Consider the following 12794-nt stretch of genomic DNA (forward strand, 5'->3'; position numbering starts at 1 on the left):
AAGTGGGATAGCATTTCGATGGATTTCGTGACGGCTTTGCCTACTACAAGGAGGAGGCACGACTCTATATGGGTTATAGTGGATCGATTAACAAAGTCTGCTCATTTATTACCTATCAGAATTGGTTACAAGATAGAACAGTTGGCGGAGATTTATGTTGCAGAGATTGTGCGCTTACACGGTGTCCCTTCGAGCATTGTGTCAGATAGAGACCCGAGGTTTACCTCGCGTTTCTGGGGAGCCTTGCAGGAGGCTCTAGGAACGTAGCTGAGACTAAGTTCTGCATATCATCCTCAAACGGATGGACAGACTGAGAGAACGATCCAATCGCTGGATACTACCTTTAGTAGAGTTCACCTACAACAATAGCTTCCACGCAAGCATAGGGATGGCACCGTACGAAGCATTGTATGGTCGTAGATGTCGTACTCCCTTATGCTGGTACCAAGATGGCGAAAATCTGATCGTCGGACCAGAGCTAGTTCAACAAACGACGGAAAAGGTAAAGCAAATCAGAGAAAAGATGAGAGCATCTCAGAGTAGGCAGAAGAGTTATGCCGACGTGCGGCGGAAGGACTTGGAGTTCGAAGCGGGGGACCATGTGTTCTTACGAGTCACCCAGACTACGGGCGTTGGAAGAGCCATGAAGTCGAAGAAGCTTACGCCAAAATTCATAGGACCATACCAAATCATTGAGCGTGTTGGACCAGTGGCATATCGGATTGCGCTGCCACCCTTTTTGTCTAACATTCATGATGTTTTGCATGTGTCCCAGTTGAGGAAGTATGTATCCGATCCGTCACATGTGATAGAGCCGGATCACCTTCAACTCAAGGATAATCTCACCGTTGAGGTACCACCAATGAAGATTGAAGAGCGAAGGATCAAGCAATTGAGGAATAAGCAAGTTTCCCTAGTCAAGGTGATTTGGAATCAAACCACGAGAGATGCCACCTGGGAGCTAGAGGATAAGATGCGGGAACAGTATCCCGAGCTATTCGTAGACCCTTAGCTTTAGTTTCGAGGAAGAAACTATTTTAAGGAGGGTGGTATTGTAAGACCCGGTTTTAGGGCATACTGTTTTAATAATAATATTAAATAATATTCTGTGAATTGCTTGTGCTATATGTGATATTAAGCCTTTTAAAAAGGTGATTAATTGTTAGAAGCAATATTAAGTCTTAGAAACATCTAGACGTAGATGAGCGCGACGATACGAGCACTTTGACAGTAATATTGCTAGGGTTCTGCGACGGCGACTTTTAGGTCAAAATCGGCCCGATAGGGGCGATAAGTTGGCGAATCGAGTCGACAAGGACGATTTCGTGGGCCACACCTCATGGGGAGGTGCTGGGAATCTTTCTAAAAATATTCCATGAGGGAATATTCCTTTTCCCTATTTTTTTGAGAGTTTTATTTAAATAAAATGGGTTTTTATTCAAATAAAATGTATTTAATTATTTTAAAACCTATAATTTATTAAATAAAAATTTTCAAAATTATTTTCTGGAACATTTATGAGGCTGGTCGAATTTTTGGAGGGAGGAAGGAGAAAAAGACTTTAGAATTTCAAATTAGGGTTTTTATGGTGCATTAAGAGGGGATTTTTGTGATTAATGCACCTAATCACCTAAAAACCACCTTGTTTTGTGTTTGATGGTTTTATTGAGTGAAAATCTGCTCATATTTGCAAGAGGTGGGCGGCCAAGCTTGGAGAAGGAGGAGGGAATGGTTTTCCACTTAATTGCTAGTCTTTATGGAGGAGAAAATCAAGGGTTTGATTCCTTTGACTCACATTAAGTGGGAGGGCTTGAGTGAGAGTTTTCAAATCTTTAAAGGGCCTTGACAAATCTGATTTAAAGAATTAAGGATTTAATTTTGAGCCTTAAAGAGTTTTGGTTTTAATGGAAATTAAATGGAGGATTAAAGGATGGTTTTAAAAGGAGTTATGGACTATAAATAAATTGCAAAGAGGCCCTTGGTTTGACCAAGCTTGTGGCCGAAATTTTCAAGCATTTTGGAGGGAAAAATGCATTCAATCACCCCTTCAATGCTTTGACCCCAAACCTCTAGTATAAATAGACCCTCTCCCCCTCTCATTTCTTCACACCAAGCTCATTTGCTCTCTTCTCTCTAGCCGTGAGCTTCCTCTCCCTCTCTTGTCTTTCTTTTTTTTTTTTCTTGTTTAGTTCCTAAGCCTTGAGCAAGGCCATTCTCAATATGCTCTGTGGTTGCAGCTTAAGCTGATCTGCCAAAAACCAGAAGAGAATGATCTTGATCGGGTTGCTTAGGAATGTTTATGTTTTTGGGGGTTTTTCTTAAGAAAATTCATGATGTTCTTAAAGTGTTCTTATGATCTTCAAACAATTATTTTAGAAAAGAGGTTTTGATCTTATGAAAGAGAAAGATTTGATTTTTCGAGGTTTTAAGATAATATTTTTGAAAAGACGAGGAAAGGATATATTATCGCTAAATGACTACTAATTTGTACCGTTACTCTATCCACATGACTAGGAAGTTCGAAGTGAGCGTGATCCCGCCAAATCCAAAGTCTTAGGACGTGTTTTTGCTGTGACAAAGGTAAGGGCACTTCGGCCTCGGCCTAGATAAATTGTTTGTGATTGTGAATGTTAGCAAGCATGATGCTAGGACTATTGATGATGTATGTGCTAGATATGCTATATGATGATGATGCAATAAATGCTAGCTAGTGTTATTATGAACATGCCTATATGCCTAGGGTGTTAGCTATATTTATTGCTATGCATGCAAGTTATTATGCGATGATATGTTGTTCATAAGAGATGAACGTGATGGGCTTAGGGCCTAGTGATTATGACTGACTTGCATGGCATGCATTGTGGACCAAGTGACCTGGATTGGGCTTGGTTGGCCACGGCTAGTGACCTGGATTGGGCTAGTTGATGGTGACATTTAGGGGAGGCCCTGAATAAGGACGAGCAAGATACGACGATGTTGGAGAGGTCCAACCCCCGATCTTCAAGCTGTTGGGAAGCGGTGCGTTGGAGAGGTCCATCCCCGATCGCGGAGTCGTGTTCGTCCAGCCTTTCCAAGAGGGATTGGCTTGAGGATATCCAAAGCGTCTGCATGCATACTTACCCCACATTGACTAATTATGACCTAGAGACATGATAGTTCCCTTTATGTGAAAATGTTAGCCTAGGGCTTACCTATAAACACTTGACAAACACAATACTTGACTTGAGTGGTTGCTTTCTAGAAGTTGACCCTTGCTTGTTTGTTTGCTTGTTGTTTAGGGCGCTTAACGCCTAGATGGATCGCCGGAGAATGGGCCTCACTCTGCATAGCATGGATGATGACACCGCCTGGGAGATAGACCACTCCCTGGACCGGTATGTGTATAAAGGCTTCATGTTTCTATCGACCTACAACCCGGACGGCACTCATCGGAAGGTGACAGGCTTCGAGGGCGAGATTCGGATGCCCTATCCTCCCGCACGGTTCGCACCACCCGACGACGAGGAGTCCACTATGGAGACAGACCCTTCGGAGGGTTCATCACCACCGGTCGTGTTCACACCGCCCCCACCTGGGCCTGATTCTTCGGATTACTCCCCGGCATCGCCTGTACCTGACCCTCCCATCCCAGAGGCTCGCATGGAGGAGATTTTCGGCAGGGTAATCGAGCGCCAGGAGCAGAGGCTTCGGATATTGATCAGGGAGGCCGTAGATGAGGCATTCAGGGCCAGAGGCTTCGTCTGAGTCGGGTTGGGAGAGTGTTGTGTCTGTACTTGGGGTGAGGTCGAGTGTTGTTTTAGGGCTCGATACCTTCTTAAAGCCATCGTGTATGTGGATGAGCTTAAGTAAGGTTGAAAGCACTAGTTTCCTTCTTTGAGTCTTGATGTAATAAAGAAAAAGCCTTGGTCTATTTAATAAAATGAAGTTTATTCAGCATTCATTCTATCTTTTATTTATTATCATTAAAGGGTTTTATTTCGACAAAAATTTATACACGTTTTTGAAAAAGGTTACTAAAGTGACCCTTGAGAAATCGGGGCGTTACATTGTGGTATCAGAGCCTGGTTAAGTGTGCTTGCCTTGGAGCAATATCGTGATGGGTGACCTCCTGGGAAATTTTCCCGGGAAGTGCGCGAGTGAGGACAAAGCGCACTGAAAAGACTCGTGTTGTTACCGTGAAGCCAGTCGTCAAGTCGGGAAGTTACAAGTGGTATCAGAGCCGACCTCTCCCAGTACGGTGTGGTTCGGGGACGAACCAAGCGGAAGTTGGTGGGCCTGTGACGCCCTGGGCCGACGAGGGCGAAGAGTGATCGCCGGTGCAGTGAGGCACGGACAAGGAGCGGCTCCTGGCAGGCTTCTAGGCGGAGGGGCACATGAATGAACCGATCTCACACCCGAACAAGAGGTATTCCGAGACTGTATAGGGATGGACTATACAGTTGAGGAGGGCATAAGAGATTTGATTGGTACTACTCATGACAACAAGTTGCAACTTCTTTTCGGGAGCCCAACTGATAAGAATTCCATGGTTAAGTGTGCTTGCCTTGGAGTAATATTAGGATGGGTGACCTCCTGGGAAGTTTTCCCGGGAAGTGCGTGAGTGAGGACAAAGCGCGCTGAAAAGACTCGTGTTGTTACCGTAAGGCCAGTCGTCAAGTCAGGATGTTACACTGATTATGCTGGAGATAGAACAAAGAGAAAAAGCACTTCTGGAAATTGTCAATTTCTGGGAAGCAACTTAGTCTCATGGGCAAGCAAGAGGCAATCAACCATTGCACTATCTACTACAGAGGTAGAATATATCTCAGCAGCAATATGCAGCACTCAGATGCTCTGGATGAAACATCAGCTGGAGGATTATCAAATCCTTGAGAGCAATATCCCAATCTAGATTTAATTTCATTCTGAAAAATCTGAATATGGACTTTTGTCCAGCATGATGATGGATCAGAACCTCTGACTATGATGCTTCTTCATCAGAAGATGTCTAGTCCATAATGTAACTCTATCAGAGTTTCTGTACCCATTGGTGCTGACTCTGAAGCAGAGACAGTAAACGTGTGTCAGTATCTCTGATACATAGTTCCTTGTGCCCGTGTTGACAATCTGTTGTAATGAGTGTTGATGTGCTTCTCTCTTGCGTGTGATAGGTGTATTTACTGTTACTATATATCTTTAATTTTTAACCGTTGATTTTAAATTGCTTTTTGAATCAACAACGGTTATTTGTCAAAACCCACTATACACACACGATCTCCTACACTTACGGTTTTACACCCTCTCTCTTCAGTTTTTCAAAATCTCTTACCCACGATCTCTCTCGCTCTCTATTCATCTTTCACCTTCAACCCAAAACCTTCAACCAACTCCAAGAGCCAATGCAACCAGGTTCCCTCATATGGTAGTAGGTCAAGCTACACGCCAATTGGGTCCTGAAAATCCAAATCAAGGTCAAGCGTTAGAGAAGATGATTCCAATCGCAGAACGGGGCTGTGCCGTTCACTGCGTTTATGCTCCGGAAGAACTCCAAGTACTTGCAGAATGGAGATTCGACCTAGACAACATTGCTGCAAATGGGTATGACCTGCGTCCTGAAGTTCAAGCTCAGGGATGGGAAGAGTACTTCAACAGGCTCAGAGGTCCAATTTATGATAAAATGGTAAAGGAATTCTGGAAGCACGCGGACTGTGATGATACACAAGTTGTCTCGTACATTGCTGGAAGGAGAATAATCATCACGGAGAAGTCCATTGTGAATCTGCTGGGTGCAAACACTGGAACTGGGTATCGATTTCAACTGACTGAATCGAAGCTGAAACCCAGAACCAAGGATGAAACCAACAAGGCTCTTTACACCACCTTCAAACCGGGCAAGAGCGACTACAAGGTGGTGGATCTTCATCCTAAACTCAGAATCTGGCACAAGATTCTTCTTCACTGCATCAATCAGAGGCCGAAGGGTAGCTCTCCTGATTACATCAATTTCTGCCAGAAGGCAATGTTATTCTTCATTCAGGATAAGAAGAAGATCTGCCTCCCTTTCTTCTTGTTCTCTAACCTGAAGGAATGTATCAGGAAGTCAAGAACCACTGCCTCCATCAAGTCTGCCATCAAGTACATCCCTTTTGGAAGACTGCTTTCAGATCTCTTCATTGAAAGTAAATTCGTAGAAGATCTGATCAATGCAGGATGCACAGAGGATCTGTCCACAATAGTCAGTGATGTCTTCACAGCCACATCCTAGAAGAAGATGGGCTTGATCAAGAAGAAGATAGCCCCTGCTCATGAAGATACTTCTGATGAAGTAAGACAAAGAAGGGTGCCTCTGAATGACTTCTGATGACCCGGATTTAGTAGTGTTTTTAGAGTCATTTCTTTGTAGGTTTTGAGTCTTTTCCTTGTGTCTCATGTAGTGTTTCATGCATTCTCATGCATTTTTGCCTTTCTTTGTGTTTTTACTTTGTTTTGGTAATTTCATAGTCTTATAGGGACTTTTCTTGCATTTTAAGTAAGTTTAGGACTTGCATAATTTTCCTATTTTATTTGAGGGGTCTTTTGTGCTAATAATCTATTGGAGTTCCTAGATATTTTTCCTTGCTTTGTTCCTAAGTAATCAGGTATGAAACTGTTGAAGAAAGAAGGTCAAAAGGCTTGGAAAATTGAAGGGAGGCTTAAAGGGGAGTTAAGAAGAAGGTCAAGAGGCTTTCTAGCATGTCGAGAGCGCTCAGGCGCTCGTGTTGAGCGCCTGAGCGCCATTTGGATCGTTGTGTACATCATGCTAGAGAGTAATTTGCGCCTGAGCGCTCCTGTTGAGCGCCTAGGCGCCAATTACCTTCCAGAGGCACTTTTTCAGCATGGAATTGGCGCTCAGGCGCTCTGAATTGGCGCCTGAGCGCCCGGAACAGCCCAGACTCGTGATTTTTGCCTATAAATAGGATTCTAGTCATTTTCTCTGGTATCTTTGGATACTTTGTAAAATTCAGAGGTAGAGGATCATCTAGGAGAGTGAGAGAGGGCTTCCAAGCTTGTAATTCAGGTTCTTAGCCAAGCATGGCTAATCTCTCTTCTTATGCTTTGGTTTTCATGTAAGACTTTTCATCTTTAAGTTATAATCTTAAGTTCTTTCCCACATGTTCTTCTTCTTTCCTTGAATCCCATTTTCTGAACATCAATCTAAGCTTGTATGCATGCTTTCTTTTTGCTTTCCTATAATCAGAACGGAAGTTTGTTATAGATTAGGGAACCGATTTGGGATTACCCCTTCTATGCTTGCTACTAGGAATAGAGGAAGGGTTGGGGTTTGATGGCCTGAATTTGCATGATCTAAAACCTCATATAAATGACTAAGTACACAAGGAATTGGGCTTAGCTTTTAGTATGAGAGAATTGCTTATGTGAGGAATCAATAAGTGAGTAACTAGGCTATATCATCAAGGAGAGATCCATGAGAACATGTGCTTAGAATGATGTACTTGAATTGACTAGTTGAACAAGAACCCAAAGCATGTTATTTTCTGAATTGTCTTTTTATTTTTCCTTTTCCTTATTACTACTTCAACATATCTCTTATTCAATAATACAAACCTTCATACTCAAGGCTTAAGCTGAATTTAGTCACTCACAATCCTTGTGGTTCGATATTTAAAACCGGGTGGATTCGTACACTTGCGGATTTATCAACAACTTCCCACTGTGGACCCAAGCAGACAACCCAGAAGCTATTCTATGCTATATTGATGATCTGAAGCAACAAGGGTATGAGATTGATGTAGATGAGTTCTTCAGATGACTGCCACCAGCTCCAGAGTTTGACTCTCCTCCCAAGAGGAAAGTTCAGAGGAAGATGGTCTTGGAAGAATCATCTGAGGAGTCTGATGTTCCTCTGAAGAGGAAGAAGAAGGCTGACCAGCCTAAGAGGAAGCATGCTGAAACCACCAAGCCAGATGATGGTGATGATGGTGATAATGAAGATGGTCCTTCTCCTCCCAAGAAGAAGAAGAAACAAGTCAGAATAGTGGTGAAGCCTACACGTGTGGAACCTGCTGCTGCAGTCATCAGGATGGAGACTTCTACCAGAGTGACTCGGTCTGCCGTGCGTACAAGTAAGTCTGCTATCATTGAATCTGATGATGATTTAAATTCTATTGATGCACTCCCCATCTCTACTCTTCTCAAACGCACATCCACCCAACTCACTACCATCCCAGAGTCTCAACCGGCTACCTAAACCACATCTCCACCAAATTCCCCAAGGTCTTCCTTTTTCCATCCTTCCCAGCAAGAAGCCCCTCTGTGGAATATGCTTCAGACTCCACGTCCAGATGAACCAACCTCTCCCATTACCATCCAATACAACCCATTAACCTCTGAACCCATCATTCCTGAACAACCAGAACTTGACCACCCAGAACATGAACCAAGAACGTCCGATCACTCTGTCCCCAGAGCATCAGAACGTCCGGTTGCTAGAACCACTGATACAGATTCTTCAACTTCCTATACTACTGTATCATTCCCAACCAACGTTGCTGACTCCTCACCTTCCAACAACTCTGAGTCACATCGTAAATTCATGGAAGTCAGAAAAGGAAAAGTGTCTGCCATCCCAGAGTACTACCTTATAGTACCAAGCCCTATGAGATAACCTGGACCTAGACCAGAACGTCTAGTTGACCCAGATGATCCTATCCAGGCTGATCCCTTACATGAGGCAGACCCTTTAGCCCAACAAGCTCAACCTAACCCTGTCCATCAAGAGCCAATTCAACCAGAACCAGAACACTCTGTGTCTAACCACTCTTCGGTTAGATCACCACATCCTCTGGTCGAAACCTCTGAACCACATGTCCAAACCTTTAACATTGGCTCTCCTCAAGGTGCCTCTGAGGCAAACAGTAGCAACCACCCAACCTCTCCTGAAACCAACCTCTCCATTGTTCCCTACACATACCTCAGACCAACCTCTCTCTCTGAGTGCATTAATGTATTTAATCATGAAGCTTCATTGATGCTACGCAATGTGCAAGGTCACACTGACCTGAGTGAGAATGCTGACTCTGTTGCTGAAGAGTGGAATAGTCTGAGTACTTGGTTAGTAGCTCAGGTTCCTATTATGATGAGGCATTTGACTGCAGAAAGGGATCAGAGGATTGAGGCTGCTAGGCAGCGGTTTACAAGGAGAGTGGCTCTGCATGAACAACAGCAAAGAAATAAGCTCCTTGAAGCTGTTGAAGAGGCCAGAAGAAAGAAAGAGCAAGCAGAGGAAGCTGCACGTCAAGCAGCAGCTCAGGCTGAACAAGCAAGATTAGAAGCTGAGAGACTTGAAGCTGAAGCTAAAGCCCTTAGATGCCAAATTCTTGCACCAGTGGTCTTTACTCCTGCTGCTTCTGCTTCCATTCCAGCTCATCAATCTGCTCAGAATGTTCCTTCTAGCTCCACACAGTCAAGCTCTTCCAGACTCGATATCATGGAACAACGTCTCGATACTCGTGAGACTCTGTTGATGGACATGAAGCAAATTCTTAAGGAACTTCTGCGTCGCTCTGACAAGCCTTAGTCTTAGGATTTCTTCGTTTTCCTTCTTAACTTTATTTAATTTTATTTCTATTTTATTTTGTTTAAGTTACATTATTTGCTTTGCTTTGTTAGTTGCTATTTTTCATTGCACATGCATATATATATATATATCTATATCTTTGTGATTGCAAAATTTTCTTTATTCATGATAAATTATGCTTTTACATCATACATTTCTTTTTCCCTAAATCTAGAATGGAGGATCCTTCCTCATTCTTTTGCACTCTTGGCGCTGCTCTACCCTCTCTTTCTCCAGACGCTCCAATGAATACTGGATGTTGTTGAGATTGACGTTTAGCTCATCCCTCTCCAGACTCTCTTCTGTCGTCTTGAGTCTCTTTTCTATGGCTTCTTTCTCTTCCAGCAACCTCAGCTCAAGCTGGCTGAGTTCCTGAATTTCTTCCACGAAAGCAAGGAATTCTTTCAAATCCTTCTCAAGCTCTGGACAAAGGTCCTCTTCGAGCAATGTCTTCGTCAGCTCATGTATTGTTCATGTACCATCTGGGTGCCGGATGTTAAGGAACAAGTCCTCCTCGAAGGCTTTCCTTCTGAGCTCTTCCAAGAAGTTATTGCTCATTGGAAGTTATTGCTCCTACAGTTTCTCGAGGTTAAGTCCTTGGTAACTGAAGTTCTCTTTACTCCCGTGGCCGGTGGTAAACGTTTTTCTCCTGCATTAACTCCCTTCTTTACTTCGCGTAACTCTCATTCTTACCGCGTTTATTTCTCCATCTTTTCACTCAGACCTTCTCTGAGGGGGAGTACCTTGTACTTCAAGCTGAGTTTTTCACACCCCATACTTTTTGCTTATGACAAAAAGGGGGAGTACACCTAGTTTTTGATGTGTAAGTGTGATTTATTTTGGAGAATTTAAGAGTTCCACTTTTATGACCATAGATGTGTCACTGGGCAAATACAAGGAATACATTTCACTTCCTCTGAAGTGATTCTATTTGACTCTGATACCACTTATCGTTGACTCTGAATACTCATGCGCTCTGATTATTTATTTCATCTATGTCATGCGCCTTCACTCTGAACTCTTATATTATTTAGCTCAGAATCTAGACATCTCTAACGTTTTCATTAAGTCTTAGATTCAGGGGAGCTATGCTCAGAATCAAGCTATGACTTGGATTCAGAATGAGCAAAATAAACTATTCACATCAGGATAAGTCTTATTCTATATCTCTAAACTCTGAGTGAATTCAGATTATTGTTTAAGAATTTTTCATCAAAATACTTAGTTTTGTCATCATCAAAAAGGGGGAGATTGTAAGATCAAGTTTTGATCGAGTAGTACAACTCTATGTTTTGATGATTACAAGTTAACATTTAAGTATGAACAATTATGGTACTCTAACGTGTTTTTCTGAGTGTGCTGTTTACAGGCTCTGACCTCAATTTAATCTCACACAAATCAGAAGCACCGTGCATGAAGAGTGACCCAAGCAACGCTTTCGCTACATCTATGTTCACTCTGAACAGTAGAACTGCTTCAGAAGATCTGAAGTTATACAAGCTCTGATATGGACTCAGTCACTTGAAGTTCTGAAGATCCAGATGTTCTGACAACCAAGAAACTCTGAAGGTTCAGATGTTCTGATGGTGTAGAAGACTCTGAAGATCCAGAAGCTGAAAAGTGGAAACTCTGATGTCCTGAAGCAAGAAACTTTGAAGACCATGTACTTCCCTCTGAGTTCAGAATCAGAAGATACAACGGTCAGAGGATCTGTGCTTTCCCTCTGACTCTGATCAACTGGCTTCACAAGTTCCAACATGAAGCATTCCCCTGATCAGAAGTCTCCTAGGTTTAAAGGTCAAGACACTATCCAAGTACAAAAGCAAATGTACTATCCTGACGACCTACCTAACATACTCAGCCACAGCAGAAGCTGGAATTTCCAGAACTGCCCTCCAACGGTAGCATTTCCATGCAGCGTTCAAACCCTAATCCTTGGAGTATAAATAGAGGCTGAAGATTGAAAGATGCGGTTGGAAGAATTACACACGCGCAAGCTATATTCAAAAACCTTCTAAGCATTCTTTCATCTGAATTCATTGTGTTTACTATTAGCTTTTCAGAAGCAAATCCTTTGTAAACATTCTTTCTTAAACAGTTTGTTTAGTTACCTTTAGGAGGTCAAGGTTGATCGGATCCTAGAGAAGACTAAGAGAGTGAATCTTAGTGTGAGCTAAGTCAGTGTAATTGTTAGTCACTTGTAGGTTTCAAGTGCAGTTGTAACACTTAACTGATTAGTGGATTGCCTTCATTCTAAGAAGGAAGAAATCACCTTAACGGGTGGACTGGATTAGCTTGAGGGATTTATCAAGTGAACCAGGATAAAAATCCTTGTGTGCTTTTCTATCTCTTATCTTTAGCACTTAGTTCTCGAAAGATTTGTTAAAATCTTTAAGGTGGAAGTTTTATCTTGAAAACGTTATTCAAACCCCCCCTTCTACCGTTTTTCATACCTTCAAACTCGACTAATGGCAAACAATCTTCCCAACTGCCTTGCTCTTCTAAAGCGCTTGCTCGCAACATATCTTCCAGTGTTTGAATGGTTCTTTCTGTCTGTCCGTCTGTCTGGGGTGATATGCTGAGCTAAACTTCAAGTTTGTTCCAAAGGCTTTGTGTAGGCTCTTCCAAAATTGTGATGTAAATCGCAGATCTCTATCCGAAACTATGCTTGCCGGTATTCCATGATGTCTCACTACTTCTTTCACATATATCCTTGCTAATCTCTCTAGTGAGTATGTCATGTTAACCACTATGAAATGCGCGCACTTAGTGAGTCGGTCTACAATTACCCAAATAGCATCGTTCTTGCTCTGAGTTCTTGGTAATCTTGTGACAAAATCCATGGAAATGCTCTCCCACTTCCATTCAGGTATCTCTAGAGGTCTCAATTCTGCAGAGGATTTCTGATGCTCCACTTTAGCCTTTTGACATGTCAGATAGGTCATTACCTTCTTCAAGATGTCTTTCTTCATTCCGGGCCACCAAAATCTTTCCTTCATGTCCCGATACATTTTGGTGAATCCAGGGTGTATGCTCAAAGCGCTTCTGTGTGCTTCTTCTAAGATTCTTTCTCTCAGCTCCTTGTCTTCCGGGATGTATATCCTCTCGTGGAATCTCCATAATCCATCTCTCCCTTTGGTTAGCTTTTCGCCTTCATTTTTCCTCATCTGCTCTTGAAAATCTTTGTCTTCCTCTTGAC

At 42.6% G+C, this 12794-nt stretch overlaps 1 protein-coding gene across 1 annotated transcript; it reads left to right on the forward strand.

The window, feature by feature from the left end:
- The first annotated feature begins 388 nt into the window (after positions 1-388).
- LOC130712711 (uncharacterized) lies at positions 389-1012 on the forward strand. Its single transcript, XM_057562530.1, has one exon. It carries the CDS (start codon positions 389-391, stop codon positions 1010-1012), a length of 624 nt encoding a protein of 207 aa, XP_057418513.1.
- Positions 1013-12794: the final 11782 nt, after the last annotated feature.

Source organism: Lotus japonicus, chromosome 4 (genome assembly GCF_012489685.1).
Source record: "Lotus japonicus ecotype B-129 chromosome 4, LjGifu_v1.2".
Taxonomy (NCBI): Eukaryota; Viridiplantae; Streptophyta; class Magnoliopsida; order Fabales; family Fabaceae; genus Lotus; species Lotus japonicus.

Bases quoted from the DNA above. Each gene is read 5' to 3' on its own strand.
- LOC130712711 (XM_057562530.1), top strand. From the start codon at position 389: ATGGCACCGTACGAAGCATTGTATGGTCGTAGATGTCGTACTCCCTTA.